At 43.3% G+C, this 26,956-nt stretch overlaps 1 protein-coding gene across 50 annotated transcripts in view; it reads right to left on the bottom strand.

Annotated features, from left to right (window-relative positions):
- Nucleotides 1–26,956, bottom strand: part of ERBIN (erbb2 interacting protein) — a 133,737-nt gene that overhangs the window by 88,289 nt on the left and 18,492 nt on the right. For 29 of the 50 annotated variants that reach the window (XM_051853683.3, XM_070056773.2, XM_070056782.2 and 26 more), the window contains 2 exons: nucleotides 5,267–5,314; nucleotides 460–657 (listed from right to left, as the gene is read on the bottom strand). In XM_051853683.3, coding sequence (XP_051709643.3) covers nucleotides 460–648 — 189 coding nt within the window. In that variant the 5' untranslated portion in view covers nucleotides 649–657; nucleotides 5,267–5,314. Of the gene's footprint in view, nucleotides 1–459; nucleotides 658–1,581; nucleotides 1,688–5,266; nucleotides 5,315–26,956 lie in introns of all 50 variants that reach the window. The other 21 variants (XM_051853684.3, XM_070056777.2, XM_070056792.2 and 18 more) reach the window with 2 other exon arrangements.

Here is a 26,956-nt window from a genome sequence, read left to right as displayed (position 1 = left end):
AAAAAGTCAATTGTGGCATATACCCCAAGATAAAATTATACCAAAATATGAAAACAACACAAATTGGGGTGGCACTGTGGCACAGCAGGAAAAGCCACTGCCTGCAGTGCCAGCCAGCATCCTATATGGGCTCTGGTTCGAGTTCCAGCTGTTCCACTTCTGATCTAGCTCTCTGCTAAAGCCTGGCAAAGAGAAGATGTCTCAAGTCCTTGGGCACCTGCACCCACGTGGGAGACCTGGAAGAAGCTCCTGACTCAGCTTCGGACGGGCCCAGCTCTGGCTGTTGCAACAAATGGGCAGTGAACCAGCAGATGGAAGACTCTCTCTCTCTCTCTCTCTCCCCCTCTAATTCTGCCTTATAAATAAATAAATCTTTTTTAAAAAAAGAACAAATTTATATGGATACTATTATGGTAATCAGGTAACAACAACCAATCTTGAAAGACATTATTGACATACCTTTGGAAGTTCTTCAATTTGATTAGCATCTAAATAGAGTTCTTCCAAAGTTTTTTCAAAAGTAAAAATCTCTTTGGGAACTTGTTCCAAACTGCAATGAGAATAATCCAGAGTAGTGACAGTCTCCTCTTCCCCTCGAAGACAGCGACATGGTACCAACCGCACAAACAAACTTCGTTTTGTAGTCATTTTTAGACACTGAAATGTTCAAATAAAAAATCAAATTATATACACATTACAACAATTTTTCAAAACAAGTTATTCCTATTCATTTGTCACAACTCATATGATAATAAACTAACACCTCTTCCTCAACCAAAAGCAACCAAAGAGAATTGATTTAACACTGCTTTTGAGGCTGTGGTGTAGTGGATAAAGCCGCCACCTGCAATGCAGGCATCCCATATGGCTGCCAGTTCTAGTCCCAGCTGCCCTACTTCCAATCCCGATTTCTGCTAATGCACCTGGGAAAGCAGTGGAAAACAAGCTAAGTACTTGGGCCCCTGCACCCACATGGGAGACCTAGTCCTGGGCATTGTGGCCATTTAGGAAGTGAACCAGCAGATAGAAGCACTCCTGCTCTCTCTTTCTCATTCACTCACTCCCTCCCTCCTTCCTTCCTTCCTTCCCTTTCTAACTCTAACTCTGCCTTTCAAATAAATAAAGTAAATCTTAAAAAAAATGTTGCTTTAACACTCACATTTACATCTGTAGGTTTTCAAATTACACTCAAACAGTATGGCACTTTACAATCTGAAGTAACCATTTATATGTTTCCACAAAAAATGAGTTTTGTGAGTCTGCTTCTTAGTTCTTAAAAATTCTAACCTAACATTTTTCTTTCAATTTCTGGCACTAAAAGTCCCATCATTAATTAAGAATGTGACTGTGCAATTATGAGTAGGAAATAAAAATACAAAGACACGGGGCCGGCGCCGTGGCTCACTAGGCTAATCCTCCGCCTTGCGGCGCCGGCACACCGGGTTCTAGTCCCGGTTGGGGCGCCGGATTCTGTCCCGGTTGCCCCTCTTCCAGGCCAGCTCTCTGATGTGTCCAGAGAGTGCAGTGGAGGATGGCCCAAGTGCTTGGGCCCTGCACCCCATGGGAGACCAGGAGAAGTACCTGGTTCCTGCCATCGGATCAGCACGGTGCGGCGGCCATTGGAGAGTGAACCAATGGCAAAAGGAAGACCTTTCTCTCTGTCTCGCTTTCTCACTGTCCACTTTGCCTGTCAAAAAAAAAAAAAAAAACACACACACACAAAGACACTTTAGGATTCCTAACCAGCCATTGGGGGGGTCAATCACCCTGCAACTTTCCTACAAGAAAATTTCCATGTTTTTCAAGTACATTTTCTTTCAATGAGATAATAGCCTTATAAGTCTTAAATGTGTTAGATTACACACAGGAACACAAACTTGCTTAAATAAAGTATAGACTTCAGTTTAACTGAGGGAAAAACCAATTCTGAATCAGCAAAAATTTTTATCAAGGCTAATTTTATTAAGTACACAATGTAGGCACTTAATTGCCCATAGGATGAGGTAAGATTAGCAATAAAAACTTACTTCAGTAAGAATGACTGAGAGTGTTATCAATTCTTTGTAGGTAAAATGGTAAATTCTTTTTTTCAAAACAGATTTATTTTTATTCATGTGAAAGAGTAACAGAGAAAGGGAGAGAGTGAGAAAGGTCTTCATACACTGGCTCCTCCCCAATGGCCAGGCCAAAGTCAAGAGCCTGAAACTCCACCTGAGTTTCCCATGTAGGTGGCTAGGGCCTAAGTACTTGGGCCACCTTCCACTGCCTTTCCAGCCACATTAGCAGGGAGCTGAGTCAGATGCAGAGCAATGGAGACTTGAATGGGCACTCTAAAATATGAGATGCCCACATTCCAAGTGGTGGTTTAACTCTTTGCACCACAATGCCAAACTCAAATGAAAATTTTTTTTCACTTTTTAAAAAAGATTTATTTATTTCAAAGTCAGAGTCTCAAACCAGTGCCCATATGGGATGTCAGCACAGCAGGTGGCGGCTTTTTCCACTATGCCATAGCATCCGCCCCAACAAATGATAAATTCTTGACCTAGGCAGAAGACAATATACAATTGGTGCCACAGGTTAAGACTGGGCCATTTTCCTCCCTCCCTCCCTCCCTCTCTCTCTCTCTGCCTCTCCTCTCTGTATAATTCTGACTTTCAAATAAATAAATAAATCTTTAAGAAAAAAAAAAAAAAGGGCTGGCACTGTGGCGCAGTGGGTTAATGCCCTGGCCTGAAGCACCGGCATCCCATATGGCCGCCAGTTCAAAACCTGGCTGCTTCACTTCTGATCCAGCTCTCTGCTATGGCCTGGGAAAGTAGTAGAAGATGGCCCAAGTCCTTGGGCCCCTGCACTCTGTGGGAGACCTGGAAGAAGCTCCTGGCTTCAGTGTCATTCAACCCCCACCATTTCGGCCATTTGGGGAATGGACCAGTGGATGGAAGGCCTTTCTCTCTTTCTCTGCCTCTCCTTTTTCAAAAGAGGAAATCCAAATGGCCAACAGACAAATGAAAAAATGCTCAGGGTAACTAGCCATCAGGGAAATGCAAATCAAAGCCACAATGAGGTTTCACTTCATCCCAGTTAGAATGGCTTTCATACAGAAATCAACAAACAACAAATGCTAGCAAGGATGGGGGGGTGGGCGCAGAAGGTATCCTAATCCACTGTTAGCAGGAATGTAAACTAGTACAGTCACTATGGAAGATAGTACGGAGATACCTCAGAAATTTGAATATAGATCTACCATATAACCCAGCCATCCCACAAATGGAAATCTACACAAGCAAATGAAATCAGCATATGAAAGAGTTATCTATACCCCCATGTTTATTGCAGCTCAATTCACCATAGCTAAAATATGAAATCAACCCAGATGTCTGTCAACTGAAGATTGTAAAAAGAAATTTATGGGATATGTACACCATGGACTACTACCCAGTGGTTAAAAAAAAAAAAAAAAAAGAGATCCTGTCCTTTGCAACAAAATGGATGCAACTGGAAACCATTATACTTAGTGAAATAAGCCAGTCCCAAAACACAGATACCATATGTTTTCCCTTATCTGTAGTTAACTAAACAGAGTATCTGAAAGGTAATTTACAGAAGTGAAATTGACACTTTGAGATGCAATGACTTTGAAGAGCCCTTGTCTGAACTATTGAGGAACAGTTTTTTTTTTCCCCATACTATTTATAGAACTCTTTATTTAATGTAGGGTTAATCTTAAGTGTATAAAGTGAACTGAAAATAGATCTTGGGGCCAGCTCTGTGGCATAGCAGGTAAAGCTGCCACCTACAGTGCCAGCATCCCATATGGGCACCAGTTCCGAGTCCCAGATGCTCCACTTCCGATCCAGCTCTCTGCAATGGCCTGGGAAAGCAGTGGAAGATGGCCCAAGTCCTTGGGTCTCCACACTCATGTGGGAGACTTGGAAGAAGCTCCTGGCTCCTGGCTTCAGACTGGCACAGCTCCAGCCACTGCGGTCAGTTGAGGAATGGACCAGCGGATGGAAGACCCCTCTCTCTCTCTCTCTCTCTCTCTCTCTCTCTGTCTCTCTGTGTAACTCTGACTTTCAAATAAATAAATAATCTTTAAAAAAGAAAACGGATCTTAGTGGGGCTAGCGCTGTGACGTAGTGGGTAAGGCCACTGCCCACAGTGCCAGCATCCCATATGGGTGCATGTTCACTTTCTGGCTGCTCTACTTCCCATCCAGCTACCTGCTAATGTGCCCGAGAAAGCAGCAGAAGAAGGCCCAAGTCCTTGGGTCCCCACACTCATGTAGGAGATCTGAAAGAAGCTCCTGGCTCCTGGCTTCGGATAGGCCCAGCTCTGGCCGTTGAGGCCATTTGAGGAGTGAACCAGCAGATGGAAGACCTCTCCTTCTCTGCCTCTACCTTTCTGTAACTTTGCCTTTCAAATAAATATATAAATCTTTTAAAAAAGAAAATCAATCTTAGTAAAAATTAAGAATGGGAATAGGAGGGGGAGGAGGAAGAAGGGTGGGAGTGAAGGTGGAAGGAAGGGGAAGAGCAGGGTGGGAAGAATCACTATGTTCCTAAATTTGTATTTATGAAATGCACGAAGCTTGTATACCTTAAATAAAGATTTCTATGTACAAATAAATAAATAAAATACGACAGAATGAGATAAAGAAAAAGAAAAGAAAGTATAATATGAAAGATAAGTAAATGAGTAAGAATATCCAAAGAAATCCTCCGTTACAGAATAATTCAAGGAAGTAATTCATAAGGGAGAAATTCTAGCCTGGTTTGAAAAGGGAACTGATCAACATGGCAACAGCTAAATAGAGTTTATGGGTTATGCGAAAACTACTTTATAATTCAGAAATTAGGTGATGCCATTGTGGCAAAGCAGGTTAAACCACTGCCTGCATCTCATATGTACCAGTTTGAGTCTCAGCTACTCCACTTTCAATCCAGCTCCCTGCTAATGTGCCTGGCAAAGCAGCAGAAGGTAGCCCAAATGCTTGGGCCCCTTGATCCAGGTAGGAGACACAGAAAAAGCTCCTCGCTCCTGGCTTCCAGTCTGACCCAGCCCTGGCCATTTAGGGAATGAACCAGCAGATGAAGAGCTCTATATATAACTCTCCCTTTCAAATAAATATATATTTTTAAATGCTCAGAAGTCATGCTGTAGACACAGGGTCTTCTAAACACAATGGAAGAAAAGGAGTCAATCCAGAAAAGGGGCACAAAAATGAGCCGAAAACTTTGTAACAGAAGAAACTAAAACTACTTACCACTGGGTTGAATTTATTTCCCTGGTGTTTCTTAATTGAGCCAACATTCTGTGGTAAGCAAAAAGAGAACCGAAATTAACAATAAAAATGGGTCTTTATTGACTATAATGAAATATCTCTTCTAATTTTGAATTTACACCAAAAGATAAATTACAATTATAAAATTTTATCACTGTTAACTGAAAATAGTTAAGAACAAACAGTAAAAATACTAGCTTCTTAATATACTCATCTAGGTGCATTTGGCATTTGGTTAACTGCCACTTGGGGTGCCTGCATCCCAGATCAAAGTGCCTGAGTTCAAGTCCTGGCTTGACTTCCAATACAGCTTCCTACTAATGTGCACTCTTGGAAGCAACAGGCGAAGGCTCAAGAACTTGGGGCCCCGCCACAAATATGGGAAATGCAGAAAGGGCTCCAGGCTCCTGTCTTCATTCTAGCTCAGACCTGGCTCCTGTAGGCATTTAGGGAGAGAACCAGCTGATGGAAGATCGCTTTCTCATGTGTGTGTGTGTGTGTGTGTGTGTCCTTCTTTGCCTTTCAAATAAATACATTTTAAAAAACAAAAGAGGGGACTTGATATTGTAGCACTGCCATCTGCAGTACCAGCATCCCATACGGGCACTAGTTCAAGTCCTGGCTGCTCTGCTTCCAATACAGATCCCTGCCTGGGAAAGTAGCAGAGGATGGTGCAAGTCCCTGGGCCCCTGCCACCCATGTGGGTGACCCAGAGAAAGCCCCTGGCTCCTGGCTTTGATGTGGCCCAGCCCTGGCCATAACAGACAGCTATTTGGGGAGCAAAGGAATAGATGGAAGATATCTGTCTCTCCTCCCTCTGTGTAACTCAAATAAATAAATCTTAAAAAAAAGAAAAAAGAAAAACACATGTGCACATATACTCACACAAATGTGCTCTTAAATAAACAGCTAGTTTCTTAAAAAGTATATCGTTCTCAGACATTTGTAATGTTGATAACTGGGATCGGCACTGTGGGTAAAGCTGCTGTCTGCACTGTAGGCATCCCATATGGGCAATGGTTCCAGTCACGGCTGTTCCGCTTCTGATCCTGCTCCCTGCTAATATGCCTAGGAAAGCAGCAGAAGATGGCCCAGTTGGGGGACCAGGAAGAAGCTCCTGGCTCCTGACTGTTGCAGCCATTTGGGTAGTCAACCAGCAGATAGAGACCACTATGTCTCTCCTCTAACTCTTTCAAAGAAATAAATAAATCTTAAAAAAGAAAACAGGCCTAAAAAAATCCATCATCTGTATATTTAAAATATCTTTTCACCTAAAATTATAAGGCTGACTGATTTTAACTTACTGAGAATAAATTTTTTCTATACAAATAAATTCTAATTATATTTAATTTCAGTTTTTTTTTTTTAAATAAATGATCTTGTATTTATTTTGAAAGAGTTAGAGAGAAACAGCGAGAGGTACAAAGAGAGATTTTCCATGTGCTGGTTTACTCCCCAGATGGCCACATAGCCAGGGCTGGGCCAGGGAAAAAATAGGAGCTTCATCTGGGGCTCCCACTTGAGTGACAGGAGCCTAAACACCTGGGCCATCTTCCGCTTTTCCCAGGTCATTATCAGGGAATGTGATCAGAAGTGGATCAAGCCAGGACTTGAACCAGCACCCATACAGAATGCTGGCAGGTGAGGGCTTTATCCGCTATGCCATAAAGCCAGCCCCTAAATTTCAGGTGCTGATGGTTCTATGTGGTAGGCACTGCTAACTGCTTCTTGGGTTTATTTTCCATTAAGAATCTTGACTGTTCAAGAGCAGTAATGGGCTCTGCTAATTTCTTACTTTTGAGCTTTTCAGGCCAGGAAGAGTAGACAGGGATAGGTAATGTAGTTAAGATCAAAGACTTACACAAAACTTACAAGTATGTCTTGAGGTAGACTCGGGACTGATTCTGGGAAAGCATTTGCTTTTCTGATGAGAACAAGTGTCTGACACTACCAGTCTCCCCCACTTTCTAACTTTGAATCTGTATACAATGTCTAGTGCTACAACAATCATACTATTATCATAAGCAATAGCTATGAGGATTAAAAGTTTGTGAAATTGGCCGGCGCCACGGCTCACTAGGCTAATCCTCCGCCTTGCGGTGCCAGCACACCAGGTTCTAGTCCCGGATTCTGTCCCGGTTGCCCCTCTTCCAGGCCAGCTCTCTGCTGTGGCCAGAGAGTGCAGTGGAGGATGGCCCAAGTGCTCAGGCCCTGCACCCCATGGGAGACCAGGAGAAGCACCTGGCTCCTTCCATCAGATCAGCGTGGTGCGTCGGCTGCAGCGCACCGGCCACGGCGGCCATTGGAGAGTGAACCAACAGCAAAGGAAGACCTTTCTCTCTGTCTCTCTCTCTGTCCACTCTGCCTGTCAAAAAAAAAAAAGTTTGTGAAATCATAAGACTGACATAATAGAGAGGTAAAATAAGCTGGGGATCTGTAACAGCACTGCCCCGCAGCTGAACCAAGGCTAATTACGCCTACTTCCGGATATCCTGGCATGTGAAAAAATTAAGTCCTTTATTTGCTTAAACCACTGCTAGACTTTCTGTACTTGCAGTCAATACATTCCAAAGTGGGAGAGCCTAAAACCTGAAACAGTGATCTTTTTTTTTTTTTTTTTTTTTTTTTTTGACAGGCAGAGTGGATAGTGAGAGAGAGAGAGACACAGAGAGAAAGGTCTTCCTTTGCCGTTGGTTCACCCTCCAATGGCCGCCGAGGCTGGCGCACTGCGCTGATCCAAAGGCAGGAGCCAGGTGCTTCTCCTGGTCTCCCATGGGGTGCAGGGCCCAAGCACTTGGGCCATCCTCCACTGCACTCCCTGGCCACAGCAGAGAGCTGGCCTGGAAGAGGGGCAACCAGGACAGAATCCGGCGCCCCGACCGGGACTAGAACCCGGTGTGCCGGCGCCGCAAGGTGGAGGATTAGCCTAGTGAGCCGCGGCGCCGGACTGAAACAGTGATCTTAATAAAAAGTATATACATCATAAATAATATTTTTCTTAAAAATTCAGGCTGACAGCCATAAACATGTATTTCAGAATTTTACAGAGTCACCCTAATATAGTCATTTGTCTATGCTGAATGGTTCAGGATTACTGTACTGAGTTATTTAAACCTTCACCACAAATTCTACACCTGTTGAATACCACACACACACACACACACACACACAAATATTTTTGTGTACTTCAATTAAAGACAGCTACCAAATCTTTTATCATTCAATATATTTCCACAGACAATGAGACAGTCTGGTAGAATGGAGCTGCCAGTAAATTAAAATAGAGTAAGACCATGGTAAGAGCAATTTTAGAAGAAAAGTGAGAAGCTTGTGTTTAAAGCTTTAGTTTGAAACATCGGAAAGATACTAAGTAGAATCTTCAGTAGGCAGTTGTATATGTACAGAGAGGTAGGGAGAGATCCAAGCTGAGAACATAAAATTTAAAAGTCATCTGTTTACAGATATTTAAAGTAATGAAATTAGATGAAATCACCAGGATTATTAGGGGAGACAGAAAAGAAAACAGGTCTAAAACTGAGCCTCAAGACATATAAACTTGGGGCCTGGGCTGTGGTATAGAAGGCTAAGCCTCTGCCTGTAGTGTCAGCATCCCATATGGGTGCCAAGTTCAAGTCCTGGCTGCTTCACTCCCTATCCTGCTCCCCGCTAATGCACTTGGGAAAGCAAAAGGTGGCCCAAGTACTTAGGCCCCTGCACCCATGTGGGAGACTCAAAAGAAGCTCCTGGCTCCTGGACTTGGCCTGGTCCAGCACTGGCCACTGTGGCCATTTGAAGAGTGAACCAGTGAATGGAAGTGCTCTCTCCGTCTCTGCCTTTCAAATAAATAAGTAAATCTTAAATAAATGATTTTTAAAGAGAACGTATAAAATTGAGGGTTAGAAGAGGTAGGATCACCAAAGGACACTAAAGAGATCAGAAGAGAAAAATCCAGGAAAGTATAGTATCCTCAAAGCCAAGTGAAAAAATTCAAAGAGGAGTAAGGAAATTATCAAACTCTGTGAAAAAGAACTTAGCACTGTCATTGGCTATTAATGTAAAAATCACTGTTAATCTTGACAAAGTAACTTTTTTTTTCTTTTGACAGGCAGAGTGGACAGTGAGAGAGAGAGAAAGGTCTTCCTTTGCCGTTGGTTCACTCTCCAATGGCCGCTGCAGCTAGCGCACCGCGCTGATCCAAAGCCAGGAGCCAGGTGCTTCTCCTGGTCTCCCATGGGGTGCAGGGCCCAAGCACTTGAGCCATCCTCCACTGCACTCCCTGGACACATCAGAGAGCTGGCCTGGAAGAGGGGCAACCGGGACAGAATCCGGTGCCCCGACCGGGACTAGAACCCGGGGTGCCAGCGCCACAAGGCGGAGGATTAGCCTAGTGAGCCACGGCACGGCCCAAAATAACTTCTAGTGATGAGGTGAAACACTGACAGGAATCCAAGAAAGAACATAATTGGTGTTATGGTTTAGATGTGATTTGTTCCCCCAAAAGTTCAAGTATTAGAAACTTTGTTTCCAATGAGCTTGATGTTAAGAGGTGGGGTGTGTGTGTGTGTGTGTGAGTGTGAGTGTGTGTCAGGGGGCAAAGTCCTTGTAAGGGATTAAGCTATTAGAAAAGCTTAAGCCTGGGGCCGGTGCCGTGGCTCACTTGGCTAATCCTCCGCCTGAGGTGCTGGCATCCCACATGGGCACCAGGTTCTAGTCCTGGTTGCTCCTCTTCCAGTCCAGCTCTCTGCTGTGGCCGGGGAGGGCAATGGAGGATGGCCCAAGTGCTTGGGCCCTGCACCTGCATGGGAGACCAGGAGGAAGCACCTGGCTCCTGGCTTCGGATCGGCATAGTTCCAGCCGTAGCGGCCATTTGGGGGGTGAACCAACAGAAGGAAGACCTTTCTCTTTTGTTTCTCTCTCTCATTGTCTGTAACTCTCTACCTCTCAAATAAATAAATAAAATCTTAAAAAAGAAAAGAAAAAAAAGAAAAGCTTAAGTCTAACTGGTGGTATGCCCTCTTCACACGTGCTCCCAGCTTGACACCATCCACTCTTAGACCCACACCAAAGGACAAACCAATGGGGCCACCAGATCCTGGATTGTCGGCCTCTAAAACCACATGCTAGTTAAACCTTTTTTATAAAATTACCTAGTTTCAGGGATTCTGCTAGAGTAGTGAAAAACCAACACAATTGGACAAGGCAAATACAGACAGCTCAGGCAGTTTTACTATAAATTAAGACATTCAAAAACTACAGCTGTTGCCAAGAACAGGTATCAAGTGGTTATTTGCACAGCAGTTAGACTCTGGTGAAGACCGAAGATAATCTGAATCTTCAGTGAAGACACAGAAGTGTCCAGGTTCAATTGCCAGCTCCAGCTCCTGACTGCAGCTTCCTGTTAATGCAGACACTAGGAGGCAGCAGCGGTGGTTCAAGTAACTGGCTTCCTGCCTGCATATAGGACACCTGATTAAGTTTCTGATATTGGTCTCAGTCTATCACCAGCTTGAGGAGTAAACTTGCAAACTGGAGTTCTATGTTTACAAAGAAATAAATACAGCAGTGGATTTGTAGGCAGATGGGAATAATCGAGTAGAGAAAAAGAAGAGCCCAATGATGGGTTTTTATAAACACAATTTGGGCAACCACTCAAGGACTGTCCTAGTAAAACAAATCTTACGATAAAAATAGCTGCTCCTAAGAAAAAAGAGAACATGAAACAAATCTTGAAAGTAACTGTTTAAATGAATGAAGTCCACTTGGGATATTTTCAAAAATACCCCCCCCCCCGATATTTAGTAAATTGGAAAACATTCTTGATGAGTATTTTAAAATACCTTTGTGATTCTTTTTTACAACACAGTTTCAATAATCATCAATACATGCGCAATTTCATTTCACCTACAACAAAGCCATTATCATTTGACTGAAGCCTCAGTTTTAGGATTATTATGAAAACTAAAACATAAATTATAAAGGCCTTTTTTAAAAGTATATATTATATTCAAGGCTGGCACTGTGGCATAGCAGGCTAAGCCTCCACGTGGGGTGCCGACATCCCATATGGGCATGGGTTCATGTTCTATCTGCTCCTTTAAAAAAAAAAAAAAAAGATTTACTTATTTGAAAGAGTTACACGGAGAAAGAAGGAAAGGCAGAAAGAGAGGTCTTCCATCTGCTGGTTCACTCCCCATATGACTACAATGGCCGAAGCTGTGCTGATCTGAAGCCAGGAGCCAAGAGCCTCTTCCTGGTCTCCCATGCGGGTGCAGGGACCCAAACACTTGGGCCATCTTCCACTGCTTTCCCAGGCCATTATCTGCTCCTCTTTTGATCCAGCTCTCTTCTATGGTCTGGGAAAGCAGTGGAAGATGGCCCAAGTGTTTGGGTCCCTGCACCCACGTGGGATACCAGGAATTAGCTCCTGGCTTTGGAATGGCCCAGCTCTGGCTGTTGTGACCATTTGGGGAATAAACCAGTGGATGTAAGACCTTGCTGGCTCTCCCTCTGAAACTCTACCTCTCAAATAAACAAACTTTAAAAAATATATCCATTAAGTGAACCAACTGATGGAGGTCCGTCCTCCCTCTCTCTCTCTGCCTCTGCTCTCTCTGTGTAACTCTGAATTTCAAATAAATAAATAAATCTTTAAAATATATATACATATCCATTATATTCTTATATTTATCTAAAGACATCACAAGGTAAACCTGGCTGGAAAGAAATGTTACATTGGTGCAATCTTCCGAAATGAGTTCCAATATTAAGATAGGGAACAAAGGTCCCTCAGGCATGCCCACAGCTATTAAATAGTATTTGGTGGTTGTTTAAGATCATTTAGCTTACCCATAATGAAATGAACGCATTCTAAGAATAAATACAGATGGAGCGGGCCGGTGGAGTGGTATAGTGGGTAAAACCACTGCCTGCAATGCCAGCATCTCACATGGATGCTGGTTAATGTCCCAGTTGCTCTGCTTCTGATCCAATTCCCTGCTAATGGCCTGGGAAAGCAGCAGAAGATGGCCTAAGTGCTTGGGTCCCTGCCACCCACCTGGGAGTCCCCAGTAAAGCTCCCGGCTCTAGTTTTGGCCTGGCCCTGCCCTGGCCATTGCAGTCTTCTGGGGAGTGAAGCAGCAGATAAAATATCGTTCTGTCTCTCCCTCTAACTTGCAAATAAATCTTTTTTAAAAAATAAAAGAGTACAGATGGAAAAAGCATACTTCCATGTAACCAAAAAGAACTAGTCTCATCACCTCAGTATGTTCACACTTGCCCTTTTCCAGTCAAAACCCTAACCAAGGCAACCTATTCTGAATACAGGTGCTATTACATTTGTTATGAAAACACAGGCTTCAGTTCTCAAGTGCAAATGACACTGCTGGGTCACAGTCTATGAGTATGTTTAATTTTCTTTAAAAAACTATTCTTTTAGGAGCACGCATTTGGCCTAGCTGTTAAGCTGACACATAAGATGCCGGGAACCCATATAGGAATGCCTGGGTTTCAGTCCCGGCTCTGGCTCCCACTTCCAGCTAATGCAGACCCTGGGAAGCAGTAGGCAGTGGCCAGTAGATATTCAGGAGTAATTGGGTCCCTGTCATTCACATGCCACCTCTGGTTGAATCCCTGGTTCCCAGCTTCAGCCTGGGCTGGTCCTGGCTGTTGCAGATATTCTGGGAAAAAACTGGGAGGTTTTTCTCTCAAATTTTTAAAAACTAATGTTGTACAGATAGTTTTATCATGTAACACTCTCAGTGAGTTCCAATTACATCCTCACTAATCTCCCTGTCTCTCTTAATCTTAGCCTATGTACTGGGTGTGCAGTAACATTTTTTATTTTATATTTCTTGAATTACAAATGGTGTTGAGGAGCTTCACCAGTACCTGGACTTCATTTAGACAATGAGATAGATGTTGATCATCAAGTCTTTCATCATAATGGCATAAGGCTTTAGTTGAAGAGTGATCAAATTTTACATAGCGGCCAGCAATGTAGTGTAGTGGGTAAAGCTGTGACCTGCAACACCGGCATCCCACATCAATACTGGTTCTTGTCTCAGCTGCTCCACTTCCAACCCAGCTCCCTACTAACTGCCTGGGAAAAGCAGTGGAAGATGGCCAAAGTGTTTGGGCCCCTGCCACTCACGGGAGACCTGGAAGAACTTCCTGGCTTCTGCCTGCAGCAGTGGATGTTGTGGCCATCTGGGGAATCAAACAATGGATGGGAGATCTCTCTTTCAAATAAATAAATCTCTTTTAAAAATGTATGTATCTGTGGCCAGGGAGTGCAGTGGAGGATGGCCCAAGTCCTTGGGCCCTGCACCCCATGGGAGACCAGGATAAGTACCTGGCTCCTGCTATCGGATTGGCGCGGTGCGCTGGTTGCAGCGTGCCAGCTGCGGCGGCCATTGGAGGGTGAACCAACGGCAAAAGGAAGACCTTTCTCTCTGTCTCTCTCTCTCACTGTCCACTCCTGCCTGTCAAAAAAAAAAAAAAAAAAAAGTATGTATCAGTTTTGCAAGAGAGCACAGTATATTGGCAGGCAAATCCTCATGAATATCTCAAGTTTCTGTGTCTGGGTCTTCTGCAAAATGCACTTTATAGCCAATTTAAGGTAGCTGTATAGGGGCCAGCATTGTAGCACAGCAGGTTAAGCCGCTGCCTGTGACACTGGTATTCCATGAGTGCCTTTTCAGGTCCAGGCTGCTCTATTTCTGATCCAACTCCCTGATAATGGCCTGGGAAAGCAGTTGAAAATGGTCCAAAAAGTTGGGCCCCTGCCGCCCACGTGGGAGACCCAGTTGGAGTTCCAGGATCCTGGCTTGGGCTTGGCCCTGCCCTGGTAGTTGTGACCATGTGACCACTTGAGGAATGAATCAGCGAATAGCGCTCTTTCTCACTCACTCACTCTCCCTTTCTCTGCCTTTCAAAAAGGGGGGTGGGGGACAAGGCATTCCAGGATAATAATGCTTATCAAAATTGAGACAATGGGCTGGTGTTATGGTGTTGTGTAACGGGTTAAGCCAAGTACTGGCTGTTCCACTTGCAATCCAGCTCCCTGCCAATGTACCTGGGAAAGTAGTGGAAGCTGGCCTAAGTACTTGGGACCCTGCATCAAGAGAGAAGATCTGGATGAAGCTCCTGGTTCCTGTCTTTGGCCCAACCCAGTCCTGGCCATTGCAACCATTTGGGGAGTGACCCAGTGGATCAAAGATCTCTGTCTCCTCTCTGTAATTCTGCCTTTCAAAGAAATAAATAAAAAAAAAAATTTTTTTTTTCAGGCAATACAATTCCCACTGCCCAGAAAATACTTGCTAACCCAAAGGAAAGGACAAAAAGGTTATCAGTGATCCTAACCACATTTTCTATTTTGTGGTTCCTCTCATCTAACACATAATACTGTATATACAATTACTATATGACCTGCATGTGTCATTATGTAGAGAATAAGGATCTGAGAACTGACACAAAGAACTGCTTTAATTGCTGCTTGGGTGATGGGTAATAAATTTTTTGATCTACAGTCTTTGTTCTGGTAGGCTTCATTTTCAGTTTAAAAGAAGAATCTTCATTGCTTCTGACACAACTGAAAAACACAGACAGTATGTTTCAGCGGCAGCCCCATTTTATCTCCTTGTATGACCATATACAACTTTTTCTGGTTGCTCTAGGAATTTACAATATGCATTCTTTAGTCATCATAGCCCATGTTCATATAATATTATCTCACTACATATATAATCTAAAACCTATGGAAGAATATACATTTACTTCCACCTTTTCTGCTACTGTCTTATATTTTACTTCCTCACATGATAAATTCTATAATAAACTATAATTTTTTGCTTTATACTATCTACTATCATTTATATCAAAATCAGACAATGTTTTTAATTCACACACTTACCATTTCCTGCATTACTTCTAATTTTGTTATAAATGTACATATGTATGATTGATTTGAATGACAGAGAGACAAAGACAGAAAAACAGGGAGCTCCTCCAACAGTGGAGGCTGGGCCAGGGCTAAGCAAGGAACCAGGAACGTGATCTGGGCCTTCTGCACAGGCGGCAGGGACCCAGATACTTGAACCATCAAGTGCTGCCTCTGAGGATGTTCATTAGCCGAAAACAGGAAGCAGGCACTCCACTTTTTTTTTTTTTTTTTTTTTTTTAAGATTTGCTTATTTGAAAGGCAGAGTTACAGAGAGAGAAGAAGGAAAGAGAGAGAGAGCGGTCTTCCATCTACTGGTTCACTCCCTCAATGGCCACAACAGCCAAGGCTGGGCCAGACTGAAGCCAGGAGCTTCTTCTGGGTCTCCTATACACCTGAAGGGACCCAAGCACTTGGGCCATCTGCTGCTGCTTTCCCAGGCACATTAGCACAGGGAGCTGGATCAGAGTAGAGCAGTCAGGAATCAAACAGGTGCCCATTTAGGATACTGGCACGGCAGGTGGTAGCTTAACATACTACACCACAGCACTAACCCCATTCTTTCTTATGATAGACCTGCTATTAGGCCTAGTTTGAACAACTTTTGAATTTAATATGTATTTCCAAGTTCCAGAATAGGCATTTTTTTAATTTTTCAGAGTCTTCATTACTGTCCTAAAATACCCAAACCTTCATATATTATCCTGTCGATTACCAAAATGTCCTTGTCTACTTCTAATAATTGGGTCACCTATAAATGTTTTTGTTAACTGTTTTCTCTTGATTTTATATATACAATTATCTTTTCCTGCTCCTGTTTCATAATTTTCATAATATTCTAGACACTGTAAGGTAACAGCCAAAATTTTAGTATTAATATTGTTTCATTGTTTTTCCCCCCAGACAATGTAAGCTCTTTCTGCTCTTCTCAGGGTTAAGTGCTTGGCTGATGATTCAGAATGGCTGCAGTTTTAATTAGATAATCCACCTGTGATTAATTTAACCTCTAATTTCTCTACTGCAATTGCCACCTTTTGATCTTGTCAAAATCCCACGTAGTAGGAGTTTGGGCTGTAGTTCCATACATTTTTGGTTCTCAAATTTCAAGCACCCTCACCATTTACAGGAGCACACAATTGTTCCATTCCTCCCCTATTGCTACTCTTGGGCAAAATGTAGTGGGTATGGTGGATGGAATAATCAGGCTTAATTACTGGATTCTGCCTTTGGCACTGTGTCAGATTCTCATTCCTTCTCTAAAGCCCACAGTGTCATTCAATGATCAGATCATTTATCCCCATCTCTTCAGTGTCTTCCCATTCATGGCATCCTCTCCTCTATCTGCCTAGACTAATACCAGGTATCTGTCACAAGGCAAGAAAACTGCCACATTTACCTACCTACTCTTGGTTCATGTATTTCTGAAATTCAGACCACTAGGCTTTCCTTGAGTCCTATTAAATTTTGCTAGCAAAAGATACCTGGTATTAGTATTTTTCATACCTAGTGGGTATGTATTTGGAAGTCAGAGACAAAGAAGAGATCTTTCATCCATTGGGTCACTACCCAAATAGCCACAACAGGCAGGGCTGGGCCAGTCCAAAGCTAGGAATTTCATCTGGGTCTCCAATGTACCTGGGCCATCTTCTCCTCCTTTCCCAGGCACATTAGCAGAGAGCTGGATTGGGACTCAAACCAGGGCCCATATGGTATGCTGGTGTTGCAGGTGGCAGTTTACCCCACAACGCCCCAACAAGCCCTATTTTAAAAAGTATGATTTTTATGCAAGTTGTTCTTTTTGTTACCATAAACAAATACAGAAATTAAGATTTAGGGAATTCTGTCAATCAGTGATTCTCAAAAGGGTTATTTTGAAATATGTGAGGATTTTTTTCTGTTATCAGAGTAAATGGACTTGCCAAAAGCCAGGGATGGCTGGTGTACTGTAATGGAGTTATCCCTTAATTTTCAATGTCTTCCAGTCACGAAGGAGAACAACTCTTTACAATCTGTGCCTAGAACCTAACTCTGTAAGCATATAAACACAATTTTTACTTTTCTCACATTGTTTTAATATACTGTAAATACCTAATAAATAAACTTTGTTTCATTTCAAATTTTACTAATAGTTGTTTCTCCATTTCATTAAATCTTGTCAGGGATAGCAAGACCTCTAATTAAAATTTAGTTGCCAATGCAACACATCTGCATTAATCTCCATATGTAGCAACTGTACTCATTGCAAGCTACCATCTAAGAGCAAATACCTAACTGTGGCTGCAACATGAAGATCATCTATGCTCAGGTTTTGAGCATAAATCCATTAAACCAGAATCTCTCATTGGATATAGGTGTATTTTTGCTTTATTAGCATCATTTTTTAGGTAAAGTTTATATAGAATGCAATGCACAGTTCTTAGGTGTATAATCCTCCTGGAAAAATAAATACTCCAATCAAGATATAAGATGTTTCCACCACCTACAAAGTAGTCTCATGGCCCCCCAACCAGCCAATGATACTACTTTCCACAGGCACTCACTCCTCATATCTCTAAAGCTTTACCTTCGTTTCTGAATTTCTTATAATCATATAGTACATACTACTAGATCTCTGATTTCTTTCACTAAACACAGTATTTCTGAGGCTCATCCATACTGTATCAGTAGTTCATTCTTTCGATGGCATTCTTTTCCTATCAGTGTGTGAATAGTATTACAATTTGTTTATGCAGTCTTTCTGTTAATTAACAGCTGAGTTGTTTTCATCTGAAGACTAGAAAACTAACAGATCTCCCAACATACTTGAGAGACAATTTTTCATTTCTCTTGATCAAACACCTATAGTGGAACTGACTGATACATGTATACCTTAGATTTTAAAAGGAGCCCATATTAGGGCTGGCACTGTGGCACAGTAGGTTAATCCTCCACCTGCGGGGCCAGCATCCCATATGGGCGCCCATTCGAGTAACGGCTGCCCCTCTTCCAATCCAGCTCTCTGCTATGGCCTGGGAAAGAAGTAGAAGATGGTCCAAGTCCTTGGGCCCCTGCACCCACATGGGAGACTGGGAGGAAGCACCTGGCTTTGGATTGGCGCGGCTCTGGCGGTTGCGGCCATCTGGGGAGTGAACCAATGGAAGGAAGACCTTTCTCTCTCTCTCTTTCTCACTGTCTGTAACTCTTTCTCTCAAATAAATAAATAAAATTAAAAAAAAAAAAAAAGGAGCCCACGTTGAAGTTCTCCAGAAACACTGAAATTACTTAGTGACATTTTCTAATGAGTTCTAGTATTTCTATTACAAAGCTTTTTTCTTAATACAGTTTGCTCCAATCAGTAGGAAATCATGTTTTTCTTTTTAAAATATTTGTGTCGGAGTTGGTAGATAATGTTACCTATGATTTCATTTCAAAAAGTAAAGAAGGGCCAGTGCCGGGGCTCACTAGGCTAATCCTCTGCCTGCCGCACTGGTACTCCGGGTTCTAGTCCCAGTTGGGGCACCAGTTCTGTCCCGGTTGCTCCTCTTCCAGTCCAGCTTTCTGCTGTGGCCTGGGAAGGCAGTGGAGGATGGCCCAAGTGCTTGGGCCCTGCACCCGCATGGGAGACCAGGAGGAAGCACTTGGCTTCTGGCTTCCAATCGGCGCACCACGCCAGCCGTAGGGCCATTTAGGGGTGAACCAACGGAAGGAAGACCTTTCTCTGTCTCTCTCTCTAACTCTGCCTGTCCAAAAAAAAAAAAAAAAGTAAAGAGGAGCTGGGTCAATGATGTGGTGTGGTAGGCTAAGGCACTGCTTACAGAACCAGCATCCTATATGGGAGCTGGTTCAAGTCTCTGCTGCTCCACTTCCAATCCAGTTCCCTGCTAATGCACCTGGGAAAGAAGCAGAAGCTAGAGCTTGAGCCCCTGCACCCACATGGCACACCCAGATGAAGCTCCTGGCTCTTGGCTTCAGCCTGGCCCAGGCCTGGCTGTTGTGATCATTTGGGAAATGAACCTGCAGATGAAAGACTTTCTCTCTGCCTCTGCCTCTCCTTCTCTGTTACTTTTTGTTTGTTTGTTTGTTTGTTTTGACAGGCAGAGTGGACAGTGAGAGAGATAGACAGAGAGAAAGGTCTTCCTTTGCTGTTGGTCTACCCTCCAATGGCCACCGCGGCCAGCGCGCTGCGCTGATCCGATGACAGGAGCCAGGTACTTATCCTGGTCTCCCATGGGGTGCAGGGCCCAAGCACTTGGGCCATCCTCCACTGCACTTCCGGGCCACAGCAGAGAGCTGGCCTGGAAGAGGGGCAACCAGGACAGAATCCGGCGCCCCGACCGGGACTAGAACCTGGTGTGCCGGTGCCACAAGGCGGAGGATTAGCCTAGTGAGCCGCAGCACCGGCCATAACTCTTTCAAATAAATAAATCTTTAAAAAAAAAAAAAAAAGGAAAGGGGGACATGCTGGATATGCTCTATAAATGTGGGGAAAGAGGGCATAAAGTCATGGAATCACATAAACCTTTGTTAAAACTAGGTAAACTTAACTGAACCTGTCAACAAAAAAATGAAAATTTATTCATAATCCCACCTTTTATTCAATTTGTAATTCTGAACCAAGAAGCCTACCCTCTGAAAACTCTTAAGTCCATGACTCAACCCCAATTTAAAAACTCTTTAAAAAAAAAAGATTTTATTTATTTATTTGACAGATAAGAGTTACAGAGAGAGAGAGAGAGAGAGAGAAAAGAGAAAAGTCTTCACTGGTTCACTCCCCAAATGGCTGCAATGGCCATAACTGGGCCATTCTGAAGCCAGGAGCCAAGAGGCTCCTCCAGGTCTCCCATGTGGGTGCAGGGACCCAAGCACTTGGGCCATCTTCTACTGTTTTCCCAGGCCATAGCAGAGAGCTGGATAGTGGAGCAGTCAGGACTATAACAAGTGCCCATATGGGATGTCAACACCATAGGCAGAGGGTTATCCTACTCTACCACAGTGCCAGCCCCTAAAATCTCCTGTTCTTAATCATTAGTACATTGACATCAAATTCTTAGTCTTGACTGCATTTTGTCTAAACCAGAGTTAGAAGTCATAAATCATGGGGCTGGCACTGTGGTATAGCGGGTAAAGCCACTGCTTGCAGCGCTGGCATCCCATATGGGTGCCACTTCCAGTCCTGGTTGCTCCACTTTCAATCCAGCTCACTGCTATGGTCTGGGAAGGCAGTGGAGGATGACCCAAGTCCTTGAGTCCCTGTACCCGTCTGTGTGGGAGAACCAGAAGCAGCTCCTGGCTCCTGGCTTCAGATCGGTGCAGCTTGGTGAATCAATGGATGGAAGACCTCTCTCTCTCTTCTGCCTCTCCTTTGTGTAACTCTTTCAAATAAATAAATAAAATCTTTAAAAAAAAAAGTCATAAATCACTGACACATTAAACTGACAAAGTATACTATCAATTTTCTTAAAGTTATGAATGTAAACAATCCGCAATATTAAGTCCTCTAAACCAGTAAGAAAAAAAAGATGAAGTCAGTTAAGCTGCCATCCGTCACGTTAGATCCCACATCTGAGCGCTGGTTTGAGTCCTGGTTGCTCTGTTTCCAAACCAGCTCCCTGCTAATGCACCTGGGAAAGCAAAGGAACAGTCCACAAATTTGGGCCCCTACCACCCATGTGGGAGACCCAGATGGAGGTCCTGGCTCCTGCCTTCTGCTTGACCCAGGCTCAGCTATTGCTGTCATTTGGGGAGTAAATCAGTAGATGGAAGATCTCTTCCTGTTTCTCCTTGTTACCCTACCTTTCAAGTAAGTAATCCTTTTTTAAAATCAATTTTATATAGATTATTTCCAAAAAAGTATATATATGTGTGTGTGTATATATATGTATATATATGTCTTCAGTAATCCTTCTTTCAGCTATGAAAAAACCCTTATTTTTGTAATTTATCTTAATTATACTTTTTCCACAAGCTCTTAAAAATTTTTGTTTATTTGAAAGGCAGAGAAACAGAACAAGAGAGAGATCTGTCATCTGCTGGTTCACTCCTTAAATGCCCACCACAATAGCTAAAGTTTGATCAGGCCAAAGCCAGGAGACAGGAAACTCCATCAGAGTCTCCCACATGGGCTGCAGGAGGAGCTAAGTACTTGTGAGGTCATCTGGTGCCTTCTAGGATATTCATTAGCAGGAAGCTGGATCAGAACTGGAGGTGGAACTCAAATCTAGACACTCCAGGAAGAGACATGGGCATCCCAAGTTCTGGCTTAATCCCCTGCATCACAACACCCTCCACAAAACCCATGCTCAATTTTTCAGAGTTTTGTCTTGGAAAAGTGCCAATCTCAATAATCACATTACAGTGTATTTACCAACGAAGTTCTAGACTCCTAGCTTACAGCCTTGCTTAGGCCTGACTGCTGCATGCATCTGAGGAACAAACCAGTAGATGGAAGATGTTTCTTTTTCTACCTTTCTAAAAAATAAATAAAAATTCAAGAAGAAAAAGGTATGTTTGTTTTTCTGTAAAAAATTTTCAAATCCATTTCTTCATAATATTCATTTACCACAAATTATGACAAAAAATTTTGCATCAAAATAAACTCACTTTTCATTCCATTTTTCCATTAACTTTCAAAACCTGTTTTCATTATTTTTTTAAAAAAGATTTATTTATTTGAAAGTCAGAGTTACACAGAAAGAGAAGAAGGGGGAGAGGGGGAGAGGGGGAGAGGGGGAGAGAGGGAGGGAGAGAGTGCTCTTCTATCCACTGGTTCACTCCCCAATTGGCTGCAACGGCCAGAGCTGCGCCGATCTGAAGCAAGGAGCCTAGAGCTTCTTCTGGGTCCCCCATGTGTGTGCAGGGGCCCAAGAACTTGGGCCATCTTCTACTTCTTTCCCAGGCCATAGCAGAGAGCTGGATAGGAGCAGACAGGACTTGAAACGGCACCCATATGGAATGCCGGCACTGCAGACGAAGGCTTAACCCACTATGCCACAGCGCAGGCCCCATTATTTATTTTTTAAAAAAGTATTTACTTTGGAAGAATTAGAGACAGAAATCTTCCATCTGCTGGTTCACTCCCCAGATGGATGCAACAGCCAATGATAGACCAGGCCAAAGCCAGTAACTAGGAGCTTTATCTGGATCTCCCACATGAATAGCAGGAAACCAAACACTTGGGTCAACTTATACTGCTTTTCTCAGGCCCTCTTCAGGGAGCTGGATCAGGAAACAAACCAGCACCCATACAGGATGCCAGGACTGCAGGCAGCAGCTTTACCTGCTACGCCACCTCAGGTCCTTTTTTTTTTATTTCAAAGACCTTTGCTCTCATCCACTGGTAAACTCCCTCAAACACCCGTAACAGCCAGAGACTGGGTCAGGCTGAAACCAGGTATTAGGAACTCAACCACATAAGCCATCATCTGCTGCCTCCCAGGGTACAAATTAGAAGGAAGCTGAAATCAGAAGCAAAGCCAGGATTCTACTCAGGCACTCTTATATAGGATATGGGCCTCTAGGCCTAACCATTAGGTCAAATGCCATCCCCCATGCTCTCTTTAAAATGCCAATGAAATGTTCTTCAAAAAATAACTGGTACTGTGAGAAAAGCAAATCACAGAATAATGCTAAAATTACTAGGCAAACCTTTATGGAGAAACAGGATAACAGCAGCATAGCAAAAGAATATTAGTAGATGGGGCTGGAGCTGTGGCATAGTGGCTAAATCTGCCATCTGCAGCACCAGCATCGCAGATTTCATGACAATTTGGGAATTCTGCATATCAACAGACACTATTAACAAAATAAGGGGCTGGCGCCCGTGGCTCACTTGGTTAATCCTCTGCCTGCAGCGCCGCCATCCCATATGGGCACTGGGTTCTAGTCCAGGTTGTTCCTCTTCCAGTCTAGCTCTCTGCCGTGGCCTGGGAGGGCAGTGGAGGATGGCCCAAGTGCTTGGGCCCCTGCACCAGCATGGGAGACCAGGAGGAAGCACCTGGCTCCTGGCTTCGGATTGGCACAGCATGCCAACTGTAGCAGCCATTTGGGGGGTGAACCAACGGAAGGAAGACCTTTCTCTCTGTCTATAACTCTACCTGTCAAATAAATTAAAAAATAAAATAATAAAAATAAAAGGGCAAACCATAGAATGGGGGAAAATATTTGTAATTCATATGTAAGAGATTGGTATCTGGGGCTGGCCCGTGGTGTAGCAGGTTAAGCAGACACCTGGAGAGCCAGCATCCTATATGGGTACCAGTTCAAGCCCCAGCTGCTGCACTTCTGACCTAGCTTCCTGATAATGCACCTGGGAAAGCAAGTGGAGGATGGCCCAGGTACTTGAGCCCCTGCACCCATGTGGAGACCCAGAAGAAGCTCCTGGCTCCTGGCTTCAGCCTGGCCCAGCTCCGGCCATTGTGGCCATTTGGGGAGTGAACCAGTTGATGGAAGAGCTCTGTCTCTGTCTGTCTCTCCCTCTCTCTGTAACTCTTTCAAATAAATAAAAAATAAATCTTAAAAAAAAAGACTGATATCTACTACATAGATAACAACATAATATAGATAACAGCATACAAAGATCTACAACTCAACAAAAAAAAAAAGCTGATTCAAAATGGGCAAGTGATTTAAATACATCAAAGAAAATATACAGCCAGCCAATAAGCACATGAAAAAATGCTCAACCTCATTCATGACTGGGGAAATATAAACAGCCATTAGGATGGCTACTACACTGGCTGGCTTTGAAGCGGCAGCTTTATTTGCCATGTGCAACAATGGCATCCCATATGGGAGCGCGTTCCCCCAGCTGCTCCCTGTTACTGAGCCTGAGAAAGCAGTGGAATTGAGCTCCCATACCCACATGGGAGACCTCGATGGAGTTCAAGGCTCCTGGCTTCAGTCTGGCCCCGCCCTGGTTTTTGTGGCCATTAGGGAATGAACCAGCACATGGTAAATTTCTGTCTCTCCCATTCTCTGTAACTCTGCCTTTCAAATAAATTTAAATATATATACCACGTTATCTATTACATATATTACAAGAAGGATCAAGGTCAATGAAACAAGTAAACAGAAATAAATCCCAAGATGTTAAGTAGTGACAAAGATCCTTTAGGAAACATTTATTATACATAAATTAAGGAGAGTTTGGGGCTGGCACTGTTGCAAAGTGGGTTAAAGCCCCAGTCCACAGTGCCCACATCCCATATGGGCACTGGTGCAAGTCCTGGCTGCTCTACTTTTAATCCAGCTCCCTGCTAGTGCACCTGGGAAAGCAGCGGAGGATGTCCCGAGTCCTGGGACACCTGCACCCACACAGGAGGCCCAGAGGAAGCTACTGGCTCCTGACTTTGGATCGGCCCTACTCCGGCCGTTGTGGCCATTTGCAGAGTGAATCAACAGATTCTCTCTCTCTCTCTCTCTCTCTCTCTCTCTCTCTCTCTCTGTAGCTCTATCTTTCAAATAAATAAAATGGGTCTTAAAAAAGTTTACCATTACAATACAAAAGGACCAAAATAGCCATGATTTAATGATATATAAAATCTTTACTGTTTATCACATTAAATTTCAAGCAGCTCAAGGAAAAGTTTAAAAATTGGTATTAAGAGAGAATTCTAAAAGTAGTCAAGGAACAGCAAAGCTTATGAGGTTAAGCTAGGGACCGATACTGTGGTGTAGTGAGTTAAGTGGCCCCGCCTACAATTCCAGCATCCCTTGATCAGTTCCAATTCCAGCTGTTCCAGTACTTAAAAAAAAAGAGAGAGAGAGAGAGATTATTTATTTGAGAGGCAGAGCCACCGAGAGAAAGGAAAAGACAGAATAAGAGATTTTTCATCTACTATTTCCCTCCCCAAATGGTTGCAATGGCCAGAGCTGTGCCAGGCCAAAGCCAGAGCCTGGAGCTTCATCCACATCTCCTTTGTGGGTGCAGGGACTCAAGGATTTGGGCCATCTTCTGCTGATTTCCCAGGTGCATTAGCAGGGAGCTGTATCAAAAGTGGAGCAGCTGGAACTTGAACTGGCACCTGTATGAGATGCTGGTACTGCAGCTGGTAGCCCAAGTCACTATACCACAGTGCTGGGCCCCTGGCTGCTCCACTTCAAATCCAGCTCCCTAGTGTTGCATCCAAGAAAGCAGCAGTGTGGGCTCCTGCCACTCTAAGGGAAATAGCCCTAGCCATTGTGACCATTTGGGGAGTGAAACAGCAGATGAATATATCTCTTTCTATGCCTCTTCCTCCCTCTCTATGACTCTGCCTTTCAAATAATGTTTTGTTTTTTGGTTTTTTTTAAAAGGTTAAGCGGCCACTTGTGACAGTGAGGCCCTGTATAGGAATGCCAGTTCAAGTCCCAGCTGCCCCACTTCTGATCCAGCTTCCTACTAATGTACCTGGGAAGGCAGGGAGTTAAGACTTTATGCTAGAGAAAGTGAGAGCAATACAACCAAATGGAAGCCCTTAGGCAGCATAAAAATCTCCCATCTAATCCTAATAGCTATCCTGCTATTATTGGGAGATAATATCAAACAACGGAAGGGAAATTATTTGCAGTTAAAAATAAAGGTTATCAAATAACCAATGTTCTTTAAAGTACTTGTTACTGGGCAGGTATGTGGCACAGCAGTTAAGCACCTGCCTGGGATGCCCACATCCCACACCAGAGTGCATGGATTAAGTTCCAACTACTCTGCTTGTGACCCATCATCCTGTTAATGAACATCTGGGAGGCAACGGGTGATGGCTTAAGTACTTAGGTCCCTGTCACCCACATGAGAGACCCAAATTAAGTTCTAAGCTCCTGGCTTTGGCCTGGCCCAACCTTGGCTATTGTAGGCATTTAAGGATACACACCAGGAGATGAAAGAGCTAGTCATCTATATATCTATGTGTGTGTGTGTGCACACGTGTGTATTTCAAATAAAAGGAAAAGTTAAAATTTTTAAGAAGCACTCATTATGCATCTTAAATCATGAAATATTAGAATATACTATATAATACATTTATGACCAATTTTAAAAGGTACTATTAGCAATGAATTTATAATTATACACACAAAAAACACAAGCATATCAAAACAGCTCAGTGTTTTAAAGTCATCAACAAGTAAAATACGAAAAATGACCAGGGGCTGGCGCTGGGGTGTAGTGGGCTCAGCCTCCACCTGTGGCACTGGCATCCCATTTGGGCGCAAGTTCTAGTCCTGGCTGCTCTTCTTCTGATCCAGCTCTCTGTTGTGGCTGGGCAAAGAAGTGGAAGATAGTCCAAGTACTTGAGCCCCTACACTCTCATGGGAGACCCTGAACAGCGCCCCTGTTGCGGCCATTTGGGGAGTGAACCAGCAGATGGAGAACCTTCCTCTGTCTCTTCTCCCTCTGTCTGTAACTCTACCGCTCAATCAAATAAATACAATCCTTTAAAAAAATTTTTTTTTTAAATTACTTCCCTCTATTTTAAATATCCAGGTAAGAACACAACTGATGAAATAGCTAGCAGCATCTCTCACACTCCCTGAAAATATTTTTAGAAATAAACTTAAAATATATGTCTTTCATAAAAAGAACAAGTATGCACAGTAACAAAAAACAATGATATGACAAGAACAAAGTCATAACAGGCATCAAATGCTTAAAAATGAAAAATGTACCTTTCTAGGAATAGATATGCTACTGCAAAGTTTTGATTAATGACCTCCTAACTTAATATATAAATTCAAATCACTCAATTAACCCAGCAACAAAAACACTGGGGGCTGGCATTGTG

This window comes from Oryctolagus cuniculus, chromosome 14 (genome assembly GCF_051225735.1).
Source record: "Oryctolagus cuniculus isolate XC-2025 breed Fujian yellow rabbit chromosome 14, ASM5122573v1, whole genome shotgun sequence".
Classification (NCBI taxonomy): domain Eukaryota; kingdom Metazoa; phylum Chordata; class Mammalia; order Lagomorpha; family Leporidae; genus Oryctolagus; species Oryctolagus cuniculus.
The sequence above is the reverse complement of the archived record's forward strand: the minus strand, read 5'-3'. Positions and strand labels throughout refer to the sequence as shown.